This window comes from Rattus rattus, chromosome 16, assembly GCF_011064425.1.
Source record: "Rattus rattus isolate New Zealand chromosome 16, Rrattus_CSIRO_v1, whole genome shotgun sequence".
Taxonomy (NCBI): domain Eukaryota; kingdom Metazoa; phylum Chordata; class Mammalia; order Rodentia; family Muridae; genus Rattus; species Rattus rattus.
Genome location: NC_046169.1, coordinates 31,954,766 through 31,977,974, shown reverse-complemented (window position 1 = coordinate 31,977,974; position 23,209 = coordinate 31,954,766). Strand labels below are relative to the sequence as shown.

General features: G+C 55.0%; 1 protein-coding gene across 1 annotated transcript in view; it reads right to left on the bottom strand.

Annotated features, from left to right (window-relative positions):
- Cux2 (cut like homeobox 2) overlaps positions 1-23,209 on the bottom strand; it is a 190,329-nt gene that overhangs the window by 5,632 nt on the left and 161,488 nt on the right. Inside the window, exons 6-21 of the mRNA XM_032887241.1 lie at positions 22,391-22,511; positions 21,115-21,191; positions 20,351-20,417; positions 18,951-18,999; positions 16,129-16,233; positions 13,742-13,933; positions 13,604-13,662; positions 11,834-11,882; positions 11,640-11,739; positions 10,085-10,729; positions 9,113-9,214; positions 5,335-6,113; positions 4,642-4,807; positions 3,233-3,502; positions 1,790-1,978; positions 158-431 (exon numbers count right to left, since the gene is read on the bottom strand). Coding sequence (XP_032743132.1) covers positions 158-431; positions 1,790-1,978; positions 3,233-3,502; positions 4,642-4,807; positions 5,335-6,113; positions 9,113-9,214; positions 10,085-10,729; positions 11,640-11,739; positions 11,834-11,882; positions 13,604-13,662; positions 13,742-13,933; positions 16,129-16,233; positions 18,951-18,999; positions 20,351-20,417; positions 21,115-21,191; positions 22,391-22,511 — 3,244 coding nt within the window. The remainder of the gene's footprint in view (positions 1-157; positions 432-1,789; positions 1,979-3,232; positions 3,503-4,641; positions 4,808-5,334; positions 6,114-9,112; positions 9,215-10,084; positions 10,730-11,639; positions 11,740-11,833; positions 11,883-13,603; positions 13,663-13,741; positions 13,934-16,128; positions 16,234-18,950; positions 19,000-20,350; positions 20,418-21,114; positions 21,192-22,390; positions 22,512-23,209) is intronic.

Here is a 23,209-nt window from a genome sequence, read left to right as displayed (position 1 = left end):
CCCTTAGCTGGAGGTGACAAGAGTTGGTGTATCCGGATCCTGCTACAGCCCCGCCCCAGGCTGGAAGCCATCCTCAGGGTGTTCCCATGAGCCTTGGGCCTTCCTGTGACTCTGTGTCCCCATCGCCCCCTCGGCTGCTGTGTGCCGCAGAAGTTACCTGTAGTTGTGGAACCAGTTGACGACAGTGTTTGTCTTGAGGTTGAGCTGGAAAGAGAGGAGCTCTATGGTCTGCTGTGAGGGGTAGGGCTCTAGCTGGTAGGCCTTCCGCAGAGCCTCCTTCTCGGCCGGTGCCAGCACCACACGTGGCTTCTTGGCCTGCATGAGGCTCAACTCCTGTGGCTGCAGACATGGGCTGGGGCACTCGGAGTGAGCTGCCGGTGACTCGCTGTCAGAGCCCGTGCTGATGAGCCCGTATCGGCGTTTCAGATAGGCTGGGGACGGGGAGGGGGGAGACTGAGGGGCCATTGCCACCTCACCTGCCTGCTTGCTTGCCACAGATGGCTAGAACAGCAGGGACAGAGGCCAGCTAGCCCTCAGAGCCATCTCTGCCCCACTCCCATTCCCTCTCTTCTGGCTAGAGATGCTGGCCTGTCTGTCTCCTGCTTGAATCCTGTTGCCTGTGAGGCCTGCTGGGGTCAGGGGTTCCTTGAGCGCAGCCACTATAGAAGCCATGAAAGGTGCTTGCAGGCAGGGGGCACTCAAACTGGGGTGCTCTGTGGCTGCCAAGACTGCCCGGGGGGCCACTGAGTTTCAGAACAGTGTGCTGTGTGAGGGGATAATCTGAATGAACCCACTCACTGTAGGATGCATGGTATCATCTTCACAGTAACAGAACATGAACAAAGGTCTGATGTAGTTTAGATCGAGAAGGTTCTTCAGAGTTGAAGGCTTAGCCCCAGCTGAGCGCTACTCAGAGGAGCTGGGACCTTTGAGGAATGGGGTCTAGGGCTGGAGGGATGGCTCAGTGGTTAGAGCACCGACTGCTCTTCCAGAGGTCCTGAGTTCAATTCCAGCAACCACATGGTGGCTCACAGCCATCTGTTTTTTTTTTTTTTTTTTTTTTTTTTTTTTTTGGAGCTGGGGACCAACCCAGGGCCTTTAAACCAGGCAAGCGCTCTACCGCTGAGCTAAATCCCCAACCCTTCACAGCCATCTGTAATGGGATCTAATGCCCTCTTCTGGTGTGTCTGAAGACAGTGACAGTGTACTCACATACAAAATAAATAAATCTTTAAAAAAAAGGAGCGGGCTCTAGCGGGAGTCTTTAGGTCGTTGGAGGGAAATCTTGTTTTGATTTCTTTGACACAGGGTCTCACACAGCCCACGCTGGCCTTGAACTCATTATGGAGCCTCGGATGATGCTGAACTTCTTCCTGCCATTCCTGGTAGTGCTGGGATCACAGGCGTGCGTTACCCTGTTTGTTTTAGGCAGTGCTGGGGGATGAACCCAGGGCTTTGTGAATGCTAGGTAAGTCCACACCCAGCCTTTGGGGAGCCAAGCCCTTGAAGGAACTACTGGGATCCTGGTCTCTTGCACAGTGGGCCTGCTCTCTACTGCAGAAGCTGGGGAACAAGCAGTTCGTCTTGAAGAGAGAGGGAGGCCTGAGAGGGAGCTGGGGCCGTGTGCAGCTGAGGTCAGCAAGGCCGTGTGCCGGCTCTGGATGTGTGAAAGGCACAAGGGCCCTTTGTGGTTTGGGTGGGGGACGTGGGCATCTGGATTGCCGTCAGCCTGGGGTCTTCAGAGCGGGACTGGAACCTGGTTACCCAGCCACCCCTGCCTGCCTCTCACCTTTCTTCTCCAGCTTCTTCACGTCTCGCAGCTTTTCCACGTTGTGGGGGTCGCTCAGCCACAGCCGCATGCGCACAAAGGGCTCCCGGCCCTTCAAGCTCAGCTTGTGCCAGGGCTTGGGCCTCGACAGCAGGTCTGACACGGAGCCCTGTGTTAGCCCCAGGATGCTCTCACCAAACAACCGCTGCCCTGGGGACAGGGCAGAGGGCAACTGTCACCCCAGACCCAGCGCAGAGACCCACTCTCAGGAGAGTCAGAGGGGCAGGCCAGGGAGGTAGGCCCAGGACTCTGTCTGCACAAGAGTCTGGGGAGGGCCAGCACTGGACAGTAACCCAGAAACTGTTCTTACGTTAGCCAAGTTCTTCCTTCTCAGGGGAGCACCCCAGGAAACTACCAGCAGACTCCTTGTACCCCACCCTCCCGCCCCCAAGGATACCCTCACAGATTCAGTCTCCATGTCTGACCTCTGAGCCAGTAATCATCCCCTCAAGATCAGACCAGAGGGACACCTGCCCAACGGCACCGGGCAGGCTCCTGACTCTTTGATGGTGAGGTTGCCAGGGTACCCATGCATCCCATGCAGCCTGGGTAAGCTTGCTACCCTACTTTCTCGCCACCGCTGCCCCTCTCGAGCTTTTGACTTGTGTGTTCTAAGAATCTCGCTTTATAACTGAGACTCGTGATCCTTCTGCCCCAAGCTCTCAAGGGCTGTGATTACAGAGATGTGTGATACACCCAGGGCACAAGGAGGCCAGAGGTCAACCTCGGCTGTCGATTACTCTCTAAACTTCAGCTTTTGGAGTCGGGTTTGGAGTTTGGAGTTTGCAGGGGGTTCAAACTCCAACCATTTGCCGAGCCTATCTGACTTTTAACTTTAGGGTTTTGTTTTTGTTTATTTGTTTTTGAGAAAAGGTCTCACCTCACGCTATAGCCTAGGCAGGCTTTGAACTTACAGCAATCCTCCTGCCTCAGCCTTCTAAGTGCTAGGATTATGGCATGTGTACAGTGCCCAGCTCCTGTGGTATTTTTAGATCACACAGTTCCTCTCATAATAGAAGTCACAGTGACAGCTGTCGGGTTTGCATGCATCCCTGGTTGGGGGCAGAGCTGGCATGCATCTGTGACTCGGAGGAATGTATGAAACAGTGAAGGAAAATGCTACACTGCTCGCTGGCTCCCCAAGAGCGCAGCACATGGTCATGGGAAAACATCATTGCTGAAGTGATTGAGGCTTCTTAAGGCCCCTGCAGGGCCATTTTGAGAGCCCAGATGCGCTACCTCCCCTTTGTCCCTCGGCAGGGGCCCTGGTCAGAGTCATGTGCCTAACATGTGGTGTTGCATCCTCAGGGCTTGCTGGACTTCCATTGGAAGTCCCAGTGACGCTGTGCTCCAAGCTGGGAAGAGCTAAGGCTGCAGGCAGAGCTTGGGGCCCCCACCACGTACCTAGGTTGTTGTCCGTGAGGACCTCCTTGACTCTCTTGGTGATGGAGTATGTGTCCAGCTCTGGGGACATGGCCACCATCTCCTGGATGCCCCCCGTAGTCTGGCTGCTTGAGAGGGGCTTCCCACCCAGGGAAGAGCTGGCCCGGCCCTCTGGTTGCTGATTCTCCTTGCTGCTTTCTAGGGACAGGCCCAGAGGCTCCTGGGAAGTCTTTTCAGGCTCCGTGGGGCTTGGGGGAGGTGATGGTGAGGACGTTGGCTCCGTGGGGCTGGCTGCAGGAGAGAGACAGTGGAGCGGTCACAGCCTGGGTGTGCCTGGGCAGGATGGCTTGTCAGAGCTCAGACTGGTACCACACACTTGTAGCCACCACAGTGTACCCAAGAAGGGACCTCCCAGGGTCGGTCCCTCCTCCCCCAGGAAAGCACTTTCTACTGCGTGATGGTTCAACTTCTTTCAAAACTTTCAATTTGAGATATGAGTCTCCATATATGGCTTTGAACTCACAATCCTTCTGCCTCTGTCCCTGCCCTCCCCCCGCCCAGAGTGCTGCTTACCTGTCCACCACCTGTCTGGCCCGTCTCACTGCCACCTGTCTGGCCTCCTGTCACCTCTGTTGCTTATCAGTCTCTGTCAGATGTTTGTCTTGCCTGTCGTCTGTCTGTCTACAGTCTGCCTTCTGTCTGTCCACTGCCATCTGTCAGTCTACCAATAGCCTGTCCTTTTTTTTTAGCCACAAATTGAAAGGGAGCTCTAATCCTGTCGCAGAGGTGGGACCTGCAGTTCTGTCACCCGATACTCTGTTCTGGTTTGTAACCCTGCTAGAAGTCCTGGTTCATTTCTGTGACTTGAGGTATGGCTTCTTTACCGGTTCCCCCATTTTACTGACTGGGTTACCAACCCCTGGCTACAATCATTGCTTCTTTGTGGTCTCTGGAGCAGGTGGGCCATCCTGCCCGAAGCCACATGTTCTGAAATCAATGCTACCCGCAGGACCCCAGCATCCCTGCATATGGGCCCTGTGACTTCAGGTAACCCTCTGCGCCTCGTTTCTAGCCCTGCAAAGTTCAGGCTCTGCTCTGAGCATGGCGTCACCTCCGAACAGAACTGGCCCAGGCCTGTGCTAAGATAGAAGAACAGCATGGAGTCTCTAGGGAGCTGGCGAGTTTGATCATGTTGGGGCACAGGGCTCTGCTAGCTGTGTTTGTCCTCCCTGTTCTAACTGCCTGGGCCCGGGCCTTCTGCACCTCTGCTGGGTGGAAACCTCCTTCCAGGGGGGACAGAGGAGCGAAAAGGGAGCATGGGTCAGGGACAGCTGTCCAGGTGACACAGGTGAATGGCATTTGGGATGGAGAGAGGGCAGAGGCGGGCACTGGAGCCTACTGACTTGGGGAGAGCCTGTGCCCTCACTCACCCTGGCTGGCGCTGGGCTGCTGGTTTGGGGCCTGGCCCTGGCCCAGCTGGTCCGAGAGCCACAACTGCATGCGGATGAAAGGCTCCCGGCCCTTCTGTGTCAGCTTGCTCCATGGCTTTGGCCGTGACAGCATGTCACTCACGCTGCCCTGAGACAGTCCCAGGACCTGCAGGTGGAAGGTGGGTCAGCAAATCCCATATGTGGCCTTCCTGGCCCCTCCCAGGCCCTTTAGAACCTGCTCTCTGCGCTGCCCTGTGTCCCCAGAACCTGATCCTTAAGGGCATGCCGTGGTCCCCTCCAGGATGCTACTCGGAACCTCCTGCTTAAGTCTCTTCTCCCAGTTCTAGCTTCGTGACCCTTTCTCGAACCTCTCTTCTTTAAACCTAAAGTTCCAGTACTGGCTGGGGACACTAAGGAATAGGCTGGACTGAATCCTTACCCTTCACAGGCTGGATCATGGGAACTACAAAGGCTGTAGAGGGTAGGGGACTGGCTGCTAACTGACTCAGGGTTCAGGGATAACTAGATGCATGACAGACTATGACTGGGCTGCCAACGAGTAGCTTCCTACCTGGGTCACCCTCCAGTCTATAGGTCTTAGGGCTGAGGTCTCAGTGGGCCTTGCTCCTGCCACCCCTCCCCCCTGCCCCCTCCCTACCCTTGCAAACCTCCCCCATCCCCCGCAGTCCACACCTTCTCCCCAAAGATGCGCTGGCAGATGCCGTTCTTGGCTAGCTTCTCCTTGACCTGGCGGGTGAGCTCCAGAGTGTCGACCTCCCGGTACATGTATAGCTCGTATTGCTCGGGTGTCAGGGGCGGCACAGTGGGCTTGAGTGTGCGGGGCACATACGCTGGGTAGTAGGGCAGTCGCCCGCCGCCCACCTCGGAGACTCCGGCCTCTGCCTTGAGCTCTCCCACCCTGGGGGCCTCGTCCTCGCCCACGCCCATAGCCGCTTCGTCCTCAGGGGCGATGGTTGCCTCGTCCCCACGGGGCCAGGCTCGCCCATTGGGCTGTCCCGAGTAGCTGGAGGAGGAGGAGAGGGAGGGCGACACGGAGGCATAGGGACGGCTGAGCAGACCACGGTCTGATGCCCAGTGGTGATCAAAGTAGCCAGCGTCGCCGATCTCTGACTTCACCTTGCGGATGATCCGCTGCACAAATGCAGCGGGGGACAGGACAGCAAGCGGCGCCTGCGCACTGCTGCTACTGCTGCTGCTGCAGCCGCCGTCTTCCTGCTTCACGCAGGCCAGGGCCCCATTCTGGCTCACAGTGGCTGGCGAGGGCCGCTCCGGAGGAGAGGGAGGCACTGAGCGGCCCCTGGGACCGGACTCCATCTCCAGCAGGGCCTGCTGCTGGGCTTGCATCTCGCGGCGGGCTTGTTCCAGAATGTTCTTGATGGCGTCTTCCGAGGTGCTGGAGGAAGCTGTGCCGTTGGGGATGCTCACGGAGGCTGGGGAGTTCTTGGACTCACCTGTGGGAAGGTTGAGAGGGTGGACGGGGGCCCCTCAACAACGGGAGGGCTGGTAAGTCATGGTATGTCTGTCTGTCTGGTGCAATATTAGGCAAGCATTAAAAAATCAGGCCAATAGCAAAATCTTAGTATATGTGGAGAAAGCATTCCTTTTCTCCAAGGTAACTCAAAGATGCTCTTTCATGAATTCTACAACAAAAACCATGGCGGAAACCCAAATGTCCAAAGAAAAAACAGTGGTTAATGAGGCTGGGCAAACAAAAAGTACACGTAAGAAGTAAGCAGAGAGAGAGTCACAAACCCAGGCCGTGTCTCAGGACAGCAATTGATCAGGGTGTGACTAGGGGCTGCCTCTACCTTCTAGGAAGTGTTTTCTGACTACTGGGCCAGGCAGGTCACTACGATCTTCCTCCACGATCCTTCCCGGTGGGGACCACCCCACAGCCATTAGAATAACATTTCTTGCAAACTAAAAGTAACAATACAGTATCGAGTCACGGAAAGTAACCCAGCATGGGTCCACGCTGGAACAGAGGAAAACGTTTAAAACAGGAAGGGAGCCAAGGGTAACGACCCAGGAAGTGCCGGTCACATGGCTTCAAAGTCCAGCAGCAGACTGGGGAGTGGCTGCTTACCCGACAGGCTTGTCTCTTTAGGGGCTGGGAATGCGCGGGAATGGTGACAGAAAGAAACTATTAAAGCCAACCCCAGGTCCAGGATCAGTAAAAAAAAAACAAAACCCTGTCTTGGGGCGACTTGGGCCACCCGATGTCCTCCTCTGGCCTGTGTGTTCCAGATACATTTGTTAATCTCACGTCGTGCAATTTCACCCCAAATTGAGATTCCCCTCTTCCAGCTGAGCCTGGGGATAGGCCTGCTTGCCATCTCAGCCACTCAGTAGGCTAAAGCAGGAGTTCAAGGCCAGCCTGCACAGCACGTGAGCTGTTTTTATTAAGGACTGGGTAATGGAGCTGGGGGTGGGTAGGTGGGGTGGAGCCTAGAACTCAGGAGACACTGGGTTCAATACCAACATCACAAAAGACAACCAAAGTAGAGCAAACTCCATGTTTAGGGCCACAGGGGTCACACCTGCTTCCTTACCCAACCCCCTGCTGCCGGATACTTAGGCTGTTTCCAGCCAGTCCAGCTCATTTCTTGTTTTTTTTTTTTTTTTTTGTTTGTTTTCTTTTTTCTTTTTTTCAGAGCTGAGGACTGAACCCAGGGCCTTGCGCTTGCTAGGCAAGCGCTCTACCACTGAGCTAAGTCCCCAACCCTCATTTCATGTTTCTTTGAGGCAGGTTTCTCTGGGTAGCCCCAGCTGTTCTAGAACTTCCGCTGTGACCAGGGTGGTCTCGAACTTGGAGATCCCCCTGCCTCTGCCTCCTGAGTGCTGGGAGTAAAGGCCTGTTGTTGCTGCTGCTGCTGCTGCCACCACTGCAGCCACGCACCCCTCATCCTCCGGGATGGCTGGTCGGTCCCCTGTGCTTGGCTTTCCCAGATGTCTGGAGCATATGGGGGGTGGGAATGGGGTGTGTGGCCACCCTTGCAGCTTAGTACTGAGTGTGAGCATTCCCTTTAGCCCTGCCGCTGACTTTAAGGCTCCCCCCATCTGTTTCTGGCCCTGGAAGGGAAGCAGTGTGAATGTCAGGCACCCACGGTCACACACGGTCTGTGTGATTGGACTCAAGACCTCACCCACATCTGTAGCCCTCCTACTAGCATTCAGTAGGAGCCCGTGGTGGTGGTGGTGGTGGTGGTGGTGGTGGTGCACACCTTTAATCCCAATTGAGAGGCTAAGGTGTCCCCGTAAGAGTCAGGCAGATCTCTGTGAGTTCAAGGCCAGCCTGGTCTACAGAGAAAAATTCCAGGACAGCCAGGGCTACACAGAGAGACTATGTCTTAAGAAAAAAAAGAAAGAAAGAAAGAAAGAAAGAAAGAAAGAAAGAAATCGGGTTGGAGAGATGGCTCAGTGGTTAAGAGCATGAGTTCAATTCCCTGCAACCACAACCGTCTGAAATGGGATCTGACACCCTCTTCTGGTGTGTCTGAAGACAGTGACAGTGTACACATACATAAATAAATAAATCTTTAAAAAAAATCACGAATGGTTCAGAGGATTAGCTGGTAGGGAAGTGTCAACTCCTGCTGGGTATGTCCCCTCTTCTGTGGCCTCTCCCAGGGACAGAGGGGCCTCCACAGAAGGTCAGTCATTCACACATTTTCCTCCTAGGACTTTGTGACTGGAACACCTGCATCAACCCTCCACCAGGGGGCAGCAGAGACCGCACAGTGGGGTGGGAGGACTGGGCCCAGCGTCCCAGGATACAGTGCAGGATCTCAGTGTGCAACCTGGGGCCGGCCACAGAAGCCCCCAAGCCAGTGGCAGGGACAGCCATACCGCCAGAGTCATTGAGTGCAGGAACAGAAGAAAGAAGCCAGTTTTGACTCTAATGCTCTGTCCACATAATCTTGTGTGTACCTGCCCCTGGCTGGTGAGCTGACCTCACGTGATCCTCCCACAGTCTGCAGGAAGGAGAGCTAATGTCATTCCCTTCTTAGAGATGAGAAGAGGGAAGCACAGAGAGGCTAAGTCACCAGTACAAGGCCACACAGCGAATCAGCCTCTGAGCCAGGATTTATGGCCAGCCCTGCTAGGTCACAGCGGGAAGCATACCACCCATACCAGGGTGGGAGGCTTCCTGGCAGAGGAGAAGCATGTAAGAAAGTGAGTGGGAGATTTCCTGGGCACGGGGATAGTCTCAGGGTCCAGTAGTGGGCCAAACCGGAAGAGTCCTGGGAGAGGTGTGGCAGGGTCTTGCTGATCAGCTGAGATTTCGTCGTGGGGGCGGTAGTGAGCTACCAGAGATACAGTGGCATACCTCTGTGCTCCAGGCAGGCCCTTCTAGGGTCCTGGAGGTTATACCTGGTCTTGGAACATTCTGGGGTAACAGAGGTGGTGCAGGCAAGGGTCAGAGGTCACTGGCTGGGGCCATACTTACCCCCTTTCTGAGACTCAATCTCCTTCTTGGCCTGCTCCAGGATACTCTTGATGGCGTCGTCCGAGCCGGTCTCAGGAGTTCGGATTCTCGGGGTGATGCTGCCTGGGGGAGGCACGAAGGTGGCGGCTGTGGGGCCTGCAGGTGGGGGGTGGTCAGGCTCTGGAGGTGGGCAGGAGGATATGGACCACACTGTGTGTGTGTGTGTGTGTGTGTGTGTGTGTGTAATGGCAGGTGGTGTAGTGACTCCAGCTTTGGGGCTGGGACTGGAACTGGGGCCCTGTGCGTGCTAGGTCAGTGGTTAGCGCTGAGCTACGTTAACAGCAAGGAGACCCTGGCTTAACAGTAATGGGCCAGGATGGTAATGGTTAAGAGCTGACGCTTCTTTTTTTTTTTTTTTTTTTTTTTTTTTTGGCTGGGGACCAACAGGGCCTTGCTTCCTAGGCAAGCGGCCTACCACTGAGCTAAATCCCCAGCCCTTTTTTTTTTTTATCTTTTAACTTGGGTATTTCTTATTTACCTTTCGATTGTTATTCCCTTTCAACATCCCCCTAAACACCTCCCCCCCTTCTTTCTTTTTTTTTTTTTTTTTTTTTTCGGAGCTGGGGACCGAACCCAGGGCCTTGCGCTTGTTAGGCAAGCGCTCTACCACTGAGCTAAATCCCCAACCCCACCTCCCCCCCTTCTTAACTTCTTAAGCAGTCCGGCCATTCAGGGTGCAGTGTTCAGAGCTCCGGGTCCTTTTAGCCCCTCCCCAGGGGTGACAGAGGGGGAAACTGAGGAACTGGCCCAGAGCTGAGGCTCAGCTGCTCAGAAAGGGCTGCAGAGCGAGGGAGGGGTGGCCCAGTGTGGGAGGGAGCAAGGCCCCCGAGTCTTTCCCTCGAGACTGGGAGACCAAGGCACACAGGGTGGCAGCCTGCCCACCCTGAGGGTCACCCCCCGCTCAGACGGCCCTGGGGCTGCTCCATAGCTCACCTCGCTGCCTCACCTGGATGGTGCGCAGGGCCAGCACGTTCTGCTCATCTGACAGGAACTGCTTCATCTTGATGAAGGGCTCCTTGCCCTTCACCGTGAGCTTGCGCCACGGCTTGGGCCGTGCCAGGATCTCACTCACCGAGCCCTGCGACAGTCCCAGCACATAGTGGCCAAACACCCGCTGGCCGATGTTGTGTTTCAGAAGCTGCTCTTTCACCTGGAAGGCGATCTCGGCCGTGTCCAGCTGCTCCTCCTCTGGCCCAGCCCCGTCCACAGGCTCCGGGGCCCCGGTGGGCTCAGGGCCGGGCACTGGGGCGGCAGGAGCCGTTGGAGGCTTGGCACCGCCATAGAAGGCCGGCGGGAATGCCAGCAGGTTGCCCGTTTCCCCTTTGAAGGCAACTGGGGCCATCATATGCTTGGACAGCAGTGGGTCCCCAGCCAGCCTCTCCCCCGGTGCCAGGCTGGGGAAGGGGGACAGCGAGAAAGTCCTTGGTCCATCAGGACCCAGGCTGGGGCCCAGCAGGGGCTGCGCAGGGCTTGGGGACAGCGGGTCTTCAGGGCCTGGCGGAGGCGGAAGCTGAGGAGGGTAGGAGGGCTCCATGCCCAGTGAGCCCTTGATAGAGTCATCCTCCGAGGGGTCCTCCTCTAGAACACCAGGGGGGATGCACAGACAGACACAGACAGACAGACAGAGGTGCAGAGGTGCCAATGGTAATGGAGGGGAGGGATGTGCAGAGGCGAGAGAGATGGTTAGAGAGAGAGGGTGGGGAGGGAAAAAGAAAGCAGGGACAGGGAATACGGGTAATGGGGGGACAGGATGAGGGGAGGGCTATAGACCTCAGAGGCCATAAATACCCATGCTTGCTGTTGCCCCCCGCCCCCCAATATCAAACCCCACCTCCTCGACCCCCTTCAAATGCTAGTTTGTGGGACCCATCTGCCACAATTGGGAACATTACCCTAGCAAGCAGGGACGGACTCACGGTCACCCCGTGCCTAGTCACTCGGGCCACCTAACACTTTCCATTTAAGAGACAAATGAAACTGCCACCTTGGGGATGGTCACCAGGCTACGAGGCCACTGAGCCACTTGTGGGCAGAAGGGAAATTTGAAGCTGTGGGCCATGCCCTGGAGTTGGCTGTAGGATAGGGTACAGACACCTCCCGCTCCTGATCCCTGACTTCTTTTTTTTTTTTTTTTTTTTTTTTTTTTTTTTTTCTTTTTTTTGGAGCTGGGGCCCGAACCCAGGGCCTTGCGTTTGCTAGGCAAGCGCTCTCCCCCTGAGCTAAATCCCCAACCCCGATCCCTGACTTCTTAAAGTTCCAGGATCCAGCTGGAGTCAGGGTCCAGGGAAGCCACTGGGAGCCTCGGGTCTGCCTGTGACCCCAGATATGGGAAGCATCACCCAGTAGGTGCTCAAGCATCACCCAGTAGGTGCTCAGCCCACACCCCTGGCCTCGTGGATGGCAGTGAGCCTGGGGCATTGAAAAGTCCTGGGGCACCCTTGCCCACCTCTTGGCCCAACTGACCCTCGGGGTGTTTCTCGTCTCCTACCAGGGCTGGCCAGCAGCGCGGGCTTTTCCAGCAGGAGCTTCTGTGTGGGGAAGAAGGCATCCTTGGCCATGAGCAGTGGGTCGTCAGGCTTGCCCAGCGCCTGAGGGGAGGGGAAGCAAGGCTGAGAAGGTACGGTTGGTGCAGACTTGGGGGTGGTTGGCTTTGGGGACAGGGATAGCGGCAGGGATATGTACCTGTGGGAGGCTGCACGTACTGGAGGCCAGCTTCATGGCTCTCAGGATGCTGCCAGAGAAAGCAGAGGGGCCTGAGGTCAGCAGCCCCAGCAGGAGGAGAGCCCGAGTGGGGTGCTGCCTATGCCTTCACTGCTTTGGACTCTTCCCAGGTGACCTGTGGGCTTATAGCGTACTTGCCTCCCCTCCCTCCACATCCCTCTCACCCACCCACTTCCCCCGCTCCCCAAGACAGGGTCTCTCTGTGTAGCCCAGGCTATCCTGGAACTCTGTAGACCAGGCTGGCCTTGAACTCACAGAGATCTACATGCCTTTGCTTCCCCAGTGTTGGGATTAAAGGCTTGTACCACACCCACCACACTAAGCCATGCTTGCCTTTCTTTTTTTCTTTTCTATATTTCATTTTACATATGGTCTCATGTAGCCCAGGCTAGCCTCAGACTCATTATGTAGTGGAGGCTAGCCTTGGATTCCTGATCCTCCTGCCTCTACTTCCCAAGTGCTGGGAATTACAAATGTCTGGGCCCACCAATCTGTTCTTCCTTTTGTCTCTTCTTTCTGCCTTTCTCTCTTTTTTTTTTTTTTTCCGGAGCTGGGAATCGAACCCAGGGCCTTGCGCTTGCTAGGCAAGTGCTCTACCGCTGAGCTAAATCCCCAACCCCCTTTCTGCCTTTCTCCTCGCTTTCCCTCACCCCTTTCTCTCCCCTCCTCTGTGGTTCTCAGGAAGGAACCCGGGGCCTTTTGCATACCATACATGTCCTCTGCCATTGAGCCACCCTGCCTTGGGGTTTTAGGTGGACATAGGGAGAAACTGTCAAATACATATTTTTCCAGAAAGTTCCAAAATGCAAACTGGATTTGCCCTGGGCTGCACACTAAGTACTAAGGTAGCCTCACAGGAAGCGGGAGATGTGCAGTCACTGTGCACATGGGAGAAGAGACGATAAGGTCACACGAAGCTGAGCCTGGGTACCATGGGGGACACTGCTGTGGTCATATCAGGCCCGGGGCTTAGGCATCTCACCCTGGTGACACCAAGGGACAACTGTCAACTGAAAAACTGTGCCAACTGCAGGCCTGAAGTCACGTGTTCTGGTGAGCCCCGCATGCCCACTGCTTGCTCTGATCTGGCTGCCGTGGGAGTCCCCAGCTTCTGCATGGTGACAAGGTAACTATTTCCACCTCTTTGTGGAACCAGTGTTCTGGTTCTTTTCTCTATCAACCTGACACGGGCTAGAGTCTTTTGGGAAGACGGGGCCCTCACTGAGAAGATGCCTCCATGAGACTGGCCTGTAGGCAACTCTGAGGCATTTCCTTGATTTAGTGATTGCTATGTGAAGGCCCAGCCCGTCTACAACCAAGGTGCTCCTGGGTGCTCTAAGCAAGCAGGCTGAGCCAGCCATGGGGAGCAAGCCAGTAAGCAGCAGCCCTCCACGGCCTCTGCATCAGCTCCTGCTCCAGGCTCCAGCCTTGGCTTCCTTGGATGACAGACTGGAACCCGAAAGCTACAAGATGGCCTTCTTGGCGCTTTAGCACAGCGACAGAAATGAAACCAGGACAACCAGTTTGTTTTGCTGAGGTCCAGGCTGGGCTGACAGGTCTCCTGCCTCGGCCTCCTGAATGTGCCACTGGCGGGCATGTGTCACCATGCCTGGCTCTGACCGGACCAGTTTTGACGATCCGGATACCAACTGGAGGAGATGTGGACCCCAGAGTGGGCAGCTGGGAGAGGAGGTAAGGAGCTTTCTGAACAGTTCCGGTCAGCATGGTTACCTCAGCTCTGTTTTAATCTCTTCATAGTCAGCCTGGGCCTCCAGCTTTTCTTGGAGTTTCTGGAAGACAAAAGGGTCTAATGAAGCTGGTCCCTTGCTCTCAGCCTACTACCACCACCCCTGACACCCCGGGACCTGCCTCTATGGCCTCAGACTTGGCCGCTAGCTGCCGCTCCAGGTCGGCGATTTGGTTGGCTGAGACCTCCTCCAGCTCCTGCAGAGAGTGCCGCAGCTGCTGGGCGTCCTTCAGCAGCCTGAGGATCTCCCTGTCCTTGGAGGCCAGCGCTGCCTCCAGCCGGGGCCCTGAGCACAGGGCGAAGCTCACCTTCTCCTGGGGACAAAGAAGGCTGTGAGTGGCTCTGAGGGGCAGAATCCCAGCATGCCATCCCTGGACCTCAGGCAGAAGGGAACTTCTGTCTGGTGATCTGACACTGTCGAGCGGCCTGCACGGTTCTGCTCACGTAAGCCACACTCCAGTCAGGACTTTGGCTGTCAAAAGTACAACCGTGGCTGGGTGTCATAGTAAAACCTCTGCACTCTGGAGTCAAAGGCAGGGGGATGACCACAAGTTCCAGGTCAGACTGAGTTACACAGTGAGAGCCTGCCTCAAACAAACAGACAAACAAACAAAACAAAACAACCCCCCTAAACAAACAAACAAACAAAAACACAGAACCTAGAAAAAAAAGTGTCTGTTGGTAAAGTAGGACGCTAAATTTCATCTCTGGAATTGTGTCCAAAAGCTGGGTGTGGTGGCCCTCATGTATAACCCCAGCCCCTGGGGAAGCAGAAGCAATTGGATGCCTGGAGCTCCCTGGTTAGCCTAGGCTAATCCATGTGGTCTAGGTCAGTGAGAAATCCCGTCTCAGAAAATGAGGTGGATAACCTTGGGGGAACAGCATCCAAGGTTGTCCCCTGGCTTCAGTATACACAGGAACACTCGGATACATGGATGTAGCCATAGGTGTACATGTACATGCACACGCATACAAAAGTAAAATCAGAAAGAAGCTGGCTGGGAAGGAACTGTAGCAAAGACAATTCCAAAATAGGTTTGGGGTCCTGGGTCAGTATGGGTCTCTCGCCAAGGGAAATGACCCATCCAGAAAATCATTGACCCTCAGGGCCACAGCAGACACATCGCATCCACAGGCGGTGTGACTGTGGCATCTCCTGATCTGCTCCATGCCTGTCCCCCATCTGGGGTCTTTGAAACTGCCCCGGAGTCTTCATTCCATCTAGGACAGGGGACAGGCTGTTCTCTGTGGGACCTGGGTGAGGCATCTCTCGGGCTCCATTACACGATCTAAGAAGTACTTAGGAAAAAAAAAACAAACTCTTTACACACAAAAACAACCCCACCACCACTAATCCAGCCTTCTTCCTTGGAGATAAATGCCAATTAAAACAGGAAGCGGATGCCATTAATACATTAAATTAATTAGCATCAAGTGCCACTGTTGTGCTCAGGAAAACTGCCTCCCAAACGGGCTGGGATTCCAGTGTGGCTGCTTAGCCATTTGCAGGTTCCTCGGGGGTTAATTAAGGAACACTGGTGACTCCTCCCCAGGTGGCCAAAGTTCCCAGTCTCTCCGGACACTTCTGTGAGACAGTCACCTGGTAAATCACCAGAGACTCTTGGGACACAATCACATTTACCTTCCTGGATTCTTATGCAAACACACACACACACACACACACACACACACACACACACACACACACTGAACTTTTTGGCCATAGAAGACCCACAGTCGCTGATACACACCACACCAGACACGCATACTCGTGGGCGCAAGAGGCCATGAACTCTGAAGAGCAGAGCTTGACTCTGCTCATGGTAACAGCCAAAAACATTGGCTCTTCCCCAGTTCCTTCTAGAGCCAAGCAGTTCTCTCTGTAACCTTGTAAGCTAGTGAGGCACGGTCAGCGTGTGCACACCTATAGGAGTTGTGACGTCATCGCCTCAGGTTTGGTAGCCGGGATGGGCTGGCGGAAGGAGCAGGTCCCACAGGGGTCGCTTGTAAGTTTTAGGGCTTACAGGCTGAAATACAAGCCCTAAGCCATCTCACAGTCCCTGGTCAGGGCTGAAAGGTCCCAAGCGACCACCAAGCAGTGAGAGCCCAGTGCTCAGCAGCACCTTCTGGTGGCCACCACTCACAATGCCCTGTTGTCCCAATCCTAGTGCCCCCTGTAATGGGGTGGAACCTTCTTGGCCTGGGGAACAACTCCAGCATTCCCAGGCAAGGTGAGGAAGGCATCGGAAGGAAGGCTTTTCGTTAAACAATAGTCAGTGGAAGCTTGCACACTTAAAGCAGCGCGCACACGGCGGTACCCTGTTGATAGAGCCGGTCACTGTAATTCTTCACTACGCTGACCTTAACAATGCTTTCTGTGTACATAGACCCCTGTGTGTGTCCCCGCTCACATTCTCAACGGCCCTCCCAGTGCCTTTTCCTGTGTGCAGAGACATGGGCTTCCCCAATCTCTCCCTCTGCCTCCCCCAATTCTCAGGTGCATCCTTACCCCACCGGGTCCCTGCGGGGAGCAGCAAGCCAGGCGAATGGAGCTGTTGACCGATGCCAGCTGCTCCCGCAGGCTTTCCACCTCCCGCTGGGCAGCCTCTGCTCGCTGGGGAAGAGAAGAGGGGAGCAGGTGAGAGAGAGGGAGCACAAGGACCCCCTACACCTGTTCCACCCTGGACCTCCAAGGGTCTAGGTTCCCACAGTCCTGAATGCAGGCAGGTCAGGACCTGGGAAACCCTGTCACTGAACCCCAGGGTGGGCACAAAGGAAGAGCTGCCTTCCCCTCACCTTTTCTGGTGAGATCATATTTCTAAACAGAGGCCGTCATAGATGGCTCTAGGTGATGCTGGGGTACCTGGGACCCAAAAAGTGAGAACACGCCTTCTGCCAGGGAGGGAAGGGTAGGAAGGGGGCTGTCTGCACCCGTCCCTAGGCGGTTCTGTCCAATACTGAGGCCTGTGTTTGTTCTCAGGCTCTGGACTGAGCTCTAGGGGCATCTGCAGAGGTGGTCTCAGTTCACTGGCTGTCGCAGCCTCTGGGTGAGTCCCTTGGCTTTCTAAGGGCTCAGTCTCCCTTTTACAAGGTGTGGTAGGACTTAACTCTATCCACGTATTTACTTGGTCGTTTATTCCAGGGTCTTCTATAGATGGGCTGACTTTGAACTCGATGTGTAGCTGAGGATAACTTTCATTTCCTGGTCCTCCTGTCTCTACCATAAATCTGTACCACACCTGGCTATGATCTCTTTTCTCAAGCCCATGTCATTGGCAAAGAGCGAAACATTTGGTCACACGGTACTGGCCACATCATCAGCCAGCTAGACCGGACCCTGCAAAGGTAGGATTGGTTTGGTTCCATTTGCATGTCCTGGAGGCACAGAATCCTTGGCCAATGATCCCTCTTTGGAGAATCGGACCCACCCATCATCTGCTCCTGCCTGTGTGAGATGGTGTCTCCCTGAGGTTAACTGCGAAGGTGTTGGTTGGGACTGGGGAAAGGTAGGATTAACTATAAAATAATCATCTAAGGTGGTCTGGCTAGAGCAGATCCAGCAATCTATAACCCACTCTCTGTCCTTACAAATAAAGCTTTATTGGCACGCAGGAGTGCACACTCGTGGACCACAGCGCACAGGTTTTCCCGCTGCAGTTGCGAAGTTGCCTGTTGGGCATACAAAATGTGGTTCTCACAGAGCTAAAATATCTGTTGGCTAGTGTCTGAAGCGGAAGCTGCTGTCCCACACTAGGTGAATGTGTGCTGGTGGGTACAGGAGAGACACACCAGAGAGGCAGGTAGAGCCTGTGAGGCTGGTGAGGCTCGTGTGGGTCTGCTGGTTGACTTGTAAATGGGTGAACATCTCTGGAAGGAGAGCCCAGAAACTGGTCAGACAGGTTGCTGGGACAAGAGGCACTGCCTTGGATCTGTCTTCACTCACCTTTTCTGAATTTTGAACTATGTGAGTGAATTACTTTTCCCCCTCCCCATGAATTACTTTTTTAAAAGTATAAGATAGGGCTGGTGGTGCTTTTAGTCCCAGAGGAAGGCAGGGGCAGGCAGAGCTCTGTTGAGTTCCAGGCTAGCCTGGTCTACATTTCAAGTCCCAGGCTAGCCCTTTTTCAAAAAACCAAAACCACTAAAAATGCTAAGCAACTGATATAAATGGGGGGTCTGTAGTGACAACTTTGGTGTTTTGGTTTCTTTTAAAAATACAGAGGTATTATAAGAATATGTTTCATTTTAATCCCAGGTGCGGGAATATGGGCTGCTTCAGACTGACCACACAGCAGCTGACCGTGATATGCCTCATCCTCTAGCAGGGGTGTGATTTTGCCAACATTGGATAATGCCTGTGACTGTATGACATTTGGAATTCTGGGGACTCTTCAGAGGATAGATCATGCTACGGCCCCAAGAAGTAGGGTGGGTTGTTGGTTGTTTGCTGTTGGTCACAGTTTGTTAAGTCGTCATGTGCAAAGAAGAAACAAGAAGAACAAATCCGATATCCTGATGGTGAAGGTCAGACTTATCTCAAGGAACTCTACACCCCTAGTCAGCAGGAAGCAGTCTAACGATAACATCGGCCCCTTCCTCTCTGGCCTCTTTTCTCTCCTCTTTAGTCTTAGGGGTTAAAGGGGAAAAGGGTGGAGAAGGGGGGAAGAAAGAAGAACCCACAGTGTCGGCTATAGGGGTCATTTAATGATCACTAAGACACACAGGAGCTGGCTGGAGGTATGGCTCAGTTGGTAGCATTTGCTCAGCATGAAGGAGACCCCGCGTTCCAATCAGTAACACAGTTTATATAAAGCCTAAACCGGACGTGGTGGCACAGGCCTGTAATCCCAGCACTTGGGAGGTGGAGACAGGAGGATCAGGAGTTCAAGATCATCCTAGGTTACACTGGGAGTTCAAGACCAGCCTGAGATACAGCAGACCCTGCCTCGAAACAAACACAAAATTCCAACCAACCACAGGGGCAGAAGCCAGGAAAGTCTCTTTCACCACCACCCTGGCCCTGCCTCTCCTGGGTGGTCACTGATCCCATGGGGGCCAGAGCAGAGGCTCAGCAGCCATAGAGACTGGCCTCAGGGCCTTGGGGATACCTCCATACCCACAGGCGGACAGTTAGATACTCAGTAATAAGGGTGTCATAGGCCCTTCCTGTGCTGCTCCTGAGCTGTGGTACTGCAGGGAGCTTGGCAAGGCCAGAGAGCTTGGGTCCAAATACCCCCAACCCAGCCCTGGGTTGGGTGCCCCCCCCCCCCCTCTCCCCTGCTCCCCCCCCCTTCCCCCCCCCCCGCCAGGAGACTCCTGCTTACTGCTCACCTGGTTGGCCTTCTCCAGGTTCGTCATGATCAAGCCGACCTCATCGGCCCTGAGACAAGAGGAAAGGGGCCCTGAGACAGGCTGGTAGTTTCCACACGTATCTCTGCCCACAGGGCAGGGCCATGATGCTGCCCTCCACACTCCCCAGGAGAAAACACTGGGTGGAAAAAATCCTGACTGCTGGGAACTGGGGACTGGGCCTCAACCACCCTCCTCCCCGACACACATCTCTTTTTGTGAGATAGGGATTCTCTGGGTAGCCCTGGCTACCCTGGAACTCGCTCTGTAGACCAGGCTGGCCTTGAACGCAGAGATCTGCCTGCCTCTGCCTTCTGAGTGTTGCCAGTGCCTACTACCTGCTCTTCTCGAAGGCATCCCACGGCCCAGTCTCCGGGGAGCTGCAACCTGGGCTTTCCCTCACCTTACCTCTAGCGAGCGAGTGCCCTTCCCTCTAAGAACCAGTTCCTTTAATGCTCCTGCTGTAACTCCTCCCTAAGGGGGTCACTTGTCTACTGTACCACCCCCCCACCCCCCGGACTGTGACACTGGGGTTTTGGACAGGTCTGCCTGGCTTGCTGGGACCCTGGGACCTGTGGGACATGACTGGTCACATCCTTGTTTTGTGTATGCCTGAGGCCTCTGCTGGCACAAACTGCCCAAGGTGCCCTAGTGTGTCATCTGAGGCTGCCTGCCTGGGCCACCCCTGCCTTCCCTCCCTGCCTCCGGCTCTTCCCTTGGAGAAATCAATTTCATGCTCAGCACAGTGCCCGCATACAGTAAGTGCTCATTGGTGCCTGTGAGCACACAGTAAGTGCTCATTAGTGTCTGTGAGTGGATTCATCACAGCCTGTTGCTGCCTGTGTCTCCTTTAAGGACAGGATCAAGGGGGTTGGGGATTTAGCTCAGTGGTAGAGTGCTTGGCTGGTAAGCGCAAGGCCCTGGGTTTGGTCCCCAGCTCCGGGGGAAAAAAAAAAAAAAAGACAGGATCAAGGGTTCATGTTTCCTCTAGGGTCTCAGCCCAGTACCAGGTAAACTGTCGGTGCTCAATAAGTGTTTATGAAGTGAGTGGTGACCCGAAGACGTGATTGCACTCTGAGTCATTTAGATGCTGTCACTTAGCCTCTACTGGTTGTACTGGGAAGCTGAGGAATGTCTAGGGCACACGGTAGAACCAGAGGTCAGGGGTCAGGGGTTAGGGGTCAGGGGTCAGGGTCAGGGGTGAGGTTGTTCAGTGGCCTCACTCAGGTGGGTCCAAGGGTGTTGTGACTCTGGTGTGTGAGTAGAATGGGACTATGGGTCAGGTGCATGCCTGGGGATGAGGAATGGAGTTGCTTAGAGAGTCAGAAGGAGGAGGCCCGTGTGGGGCAGACCGAGGGAGGAGGTGTCCCCAGCTCACTTACTTGGATGCAGCCTCCTCATCGTATTTCCTCCTCAGCTCCAGCAGCTCCGTCTGTGTGGCCTTTAGCGCTGGGAGGGGTGGAGGCCGGGTGAGGAGGGGCAGCTGGGTGGTCCCACCTCCCCCCTTTACCTTTCTGCCCCCCTCCCCCATCAGGGAGTCAGACTCAGCGGGAGCGGGATTGAAGAACTGGCAAGGTGGGGGACCCTCCTGACTGGGGCAGGGGACTCTTAGAGCCCAGGGAGTGCAGAGAGCAGTAGCTGGGTGAGGCTGTAGGGCTTGTCCACTCTGTACCCCGAGGTCAGCCATGCTGACAAAGGTCTGTGACCCGTCGCTAAGATTTCTCGAAAAATCCCAGTCTTACTGTTTTCTTGGCTTGGTTTTTAGGGACAGTTTCACAATATGGCTAAGGCTGGTGTAGAACACACTAGGTAGCTCAGGCTAGCCCCACAGCTTCCGGTTGCATTGAGAACTTTGGAAAGTAGGCTACTCAGGTGGCTGCCCAGGGCAGCAGCCACCTTCCTGACAATCTGGCTCTAACAGTTGCCCTAGTCGCTATCTCTAGGTCACGGGCGCCATGGCTTAGTGCAGGCTGTCAAAGATTGGCCCCATGTGGGTCCATCTCAGCTTCTGACCCTGTTTCTTGCTTCCCCCTGTCTTCGGCCACACCAAATCTATGTCCCCAAGTTCATTGTTTCTCTGGACATACCCCCGATCCCCATGATGCTTCAGCCCCGTTGAGGGCTGCCACCCAAGCCACGGTCATACCTGAATGTAACACCTTGATTTTCTCCTCTGCCTCCCCCAGCCTGGCTGCCAAGGTGACGTGGACTTCTTGGAGGCCCCTGCAGAGACACAGGGCAGCTCAGGCTGCTGGCTGGGACCTACCTGGTTCCGCCCTGAGCCAGGCTTCGCCCACTCTGTGCACCCCCGTTCTATGTGAATCTGGTGCATTCGCTCCCCACAACCTTCTCCGCTGCTACGTCCTTGGTGTCTGGGCCTCAGTTTCCTTGTCTGTAAAGCGGAGCTCCTAATGGGTTCTGCCACAGTGGGTGACGTGGGGCCTGGCATGTCAGTTCCTCCCTGGTTTTATTCACATTCCAAGGGTCATTCTGCCCCCTCTGTGTGGCAGGATGCTCAGCCAGCCCACTGAGGCCTCCCCAAGGTGGGACCTGGCTGTGGCAGACCAGAGAGAGGGGCCCTTGTGGGGCTGGAGGAAGGTAACGTATACAGAACTGGCTGCCAACCGCCTCCTTCCTAACAGGAAATGAACCCTTGACCTCAGACATTACTTCCATCCCCTCACGGCTCTCACCTCCTAGATGCCCCAGGCTGGCTCCTACCTCAGGGCCTTTGCCACCCCTCTTCCCATCTCCTGGAGTCTCACTGACTGAGGACTTTACCCACCCCCTCTCCACGTCCCCCCTGGTGCACTAGAAAGACCACCCGTCTGTTCTCCGCACTCCTGCTGGATTCTCCTTCACCATTACACTGACGTGCCTTGTCTTTATTTCCGTTCCTTCCGCCAGCCCCACTAAGCGGGAGCTTAGGCCCTGCAGACTCTCTCTGGGTGAGACTGATACTGATGTCTACTGTCCACTCAGGTCACGTCAAGGGGAAGGCCCTCGATGAGGCCAGTGGGCTTGTGGTAATCCTCAGACAATCTTAAGACCAGGGTAAGGAAGGCAGTGGTGTCCCTAGAGAGCTGGAGCCATGCCTGGGTTTTGTTCTGTTACTGCCACAACTGACAAGAGCTCCATGACTTTGTGACCCCACATAGGTGTCTTAATAAATATATATATGATATATATGTATATATGAAAGAAAAAAAAAACCAAACAAACCTAAATCAACAATCAAAAAAAAAAAAAATCCTGCTGTATATTTCTTCTGGATAAGGCTGATGCATGTACCCATTCCCCAGACAGGTCAACTGAGGCTTAAAGAATGAGCTTAGAGTTGTAGGGCCAGCCTCAGAGTCCCTCACCCTTTCCCATCTCCCTCCTGCCCGTGACTGGGCAGCCTGCCCTGCCTCCCTCCTCACTTCTGTCTCTCGGCCTCATCCTTCTGCAGCAAGGTGTCTGTCACGAGGGTGTCCTCGGGACCTGGCAGGTGGTTACCGTTGGCTGGCGTGTGCCCGGTGGGACACGTCCCCTCGTTCTGCTCTGCGGAAGACAGGAGGACCACACTCATCACCAGGACAGCTGCAGGCAGAGGCCTGCCTGGATGCCTGGGATCAGCTCCTCAGTTTATCGTTACAGAGAGTGGGGTGGGGGTGGGGGAGGTGAGGACCCACTGGCCTACAGGCTGGCACGCTCACAAAGTGTGCTGGCTGGTTTGTATGTCAACGGGACGCAGGCTAGAGTCCTCGGAGAGGAGGGAGCTTTGGTTAAGAAAATGCCTCTATAATGTAAGGCTGCAGGGCAAGCCTGCAGGACATTTTCTTAATTAGCGATTGATGATGGCAGGTGGGGCCATCCCTGGGCTGACGATCCTGGGTTCTACAAGAAAGCAGGCTGAGCAAGCCATGGGGAGCAAGCCAGTGAGCAGCACCCCTCCATGGCCTCTGCATCAGCTCCTGCCTCCAGGTTCCTGCCCTGTGTGAGTTCCTGTCCTGACTCCCTTCAAGGATGAACAGTGCTGTGGATGTGCAAGCCGCATTAACCCTTTCCTCCCCGGCTCATTTTGTGGGGTTTCATCGCAGCCGTAGTGATCTTGACTAGGACACAAAGCCAAGCTCTCCAAGTTCCAGCCTTAGCCAGCACACCCAGGGCCCCTTTTAACCATCCGTGCCCACCCCCTTCTTCTTTACTGTTTTTATGCTAAAGTGTACGTAAGGTCTACCACCTACGCCATTCTCAAC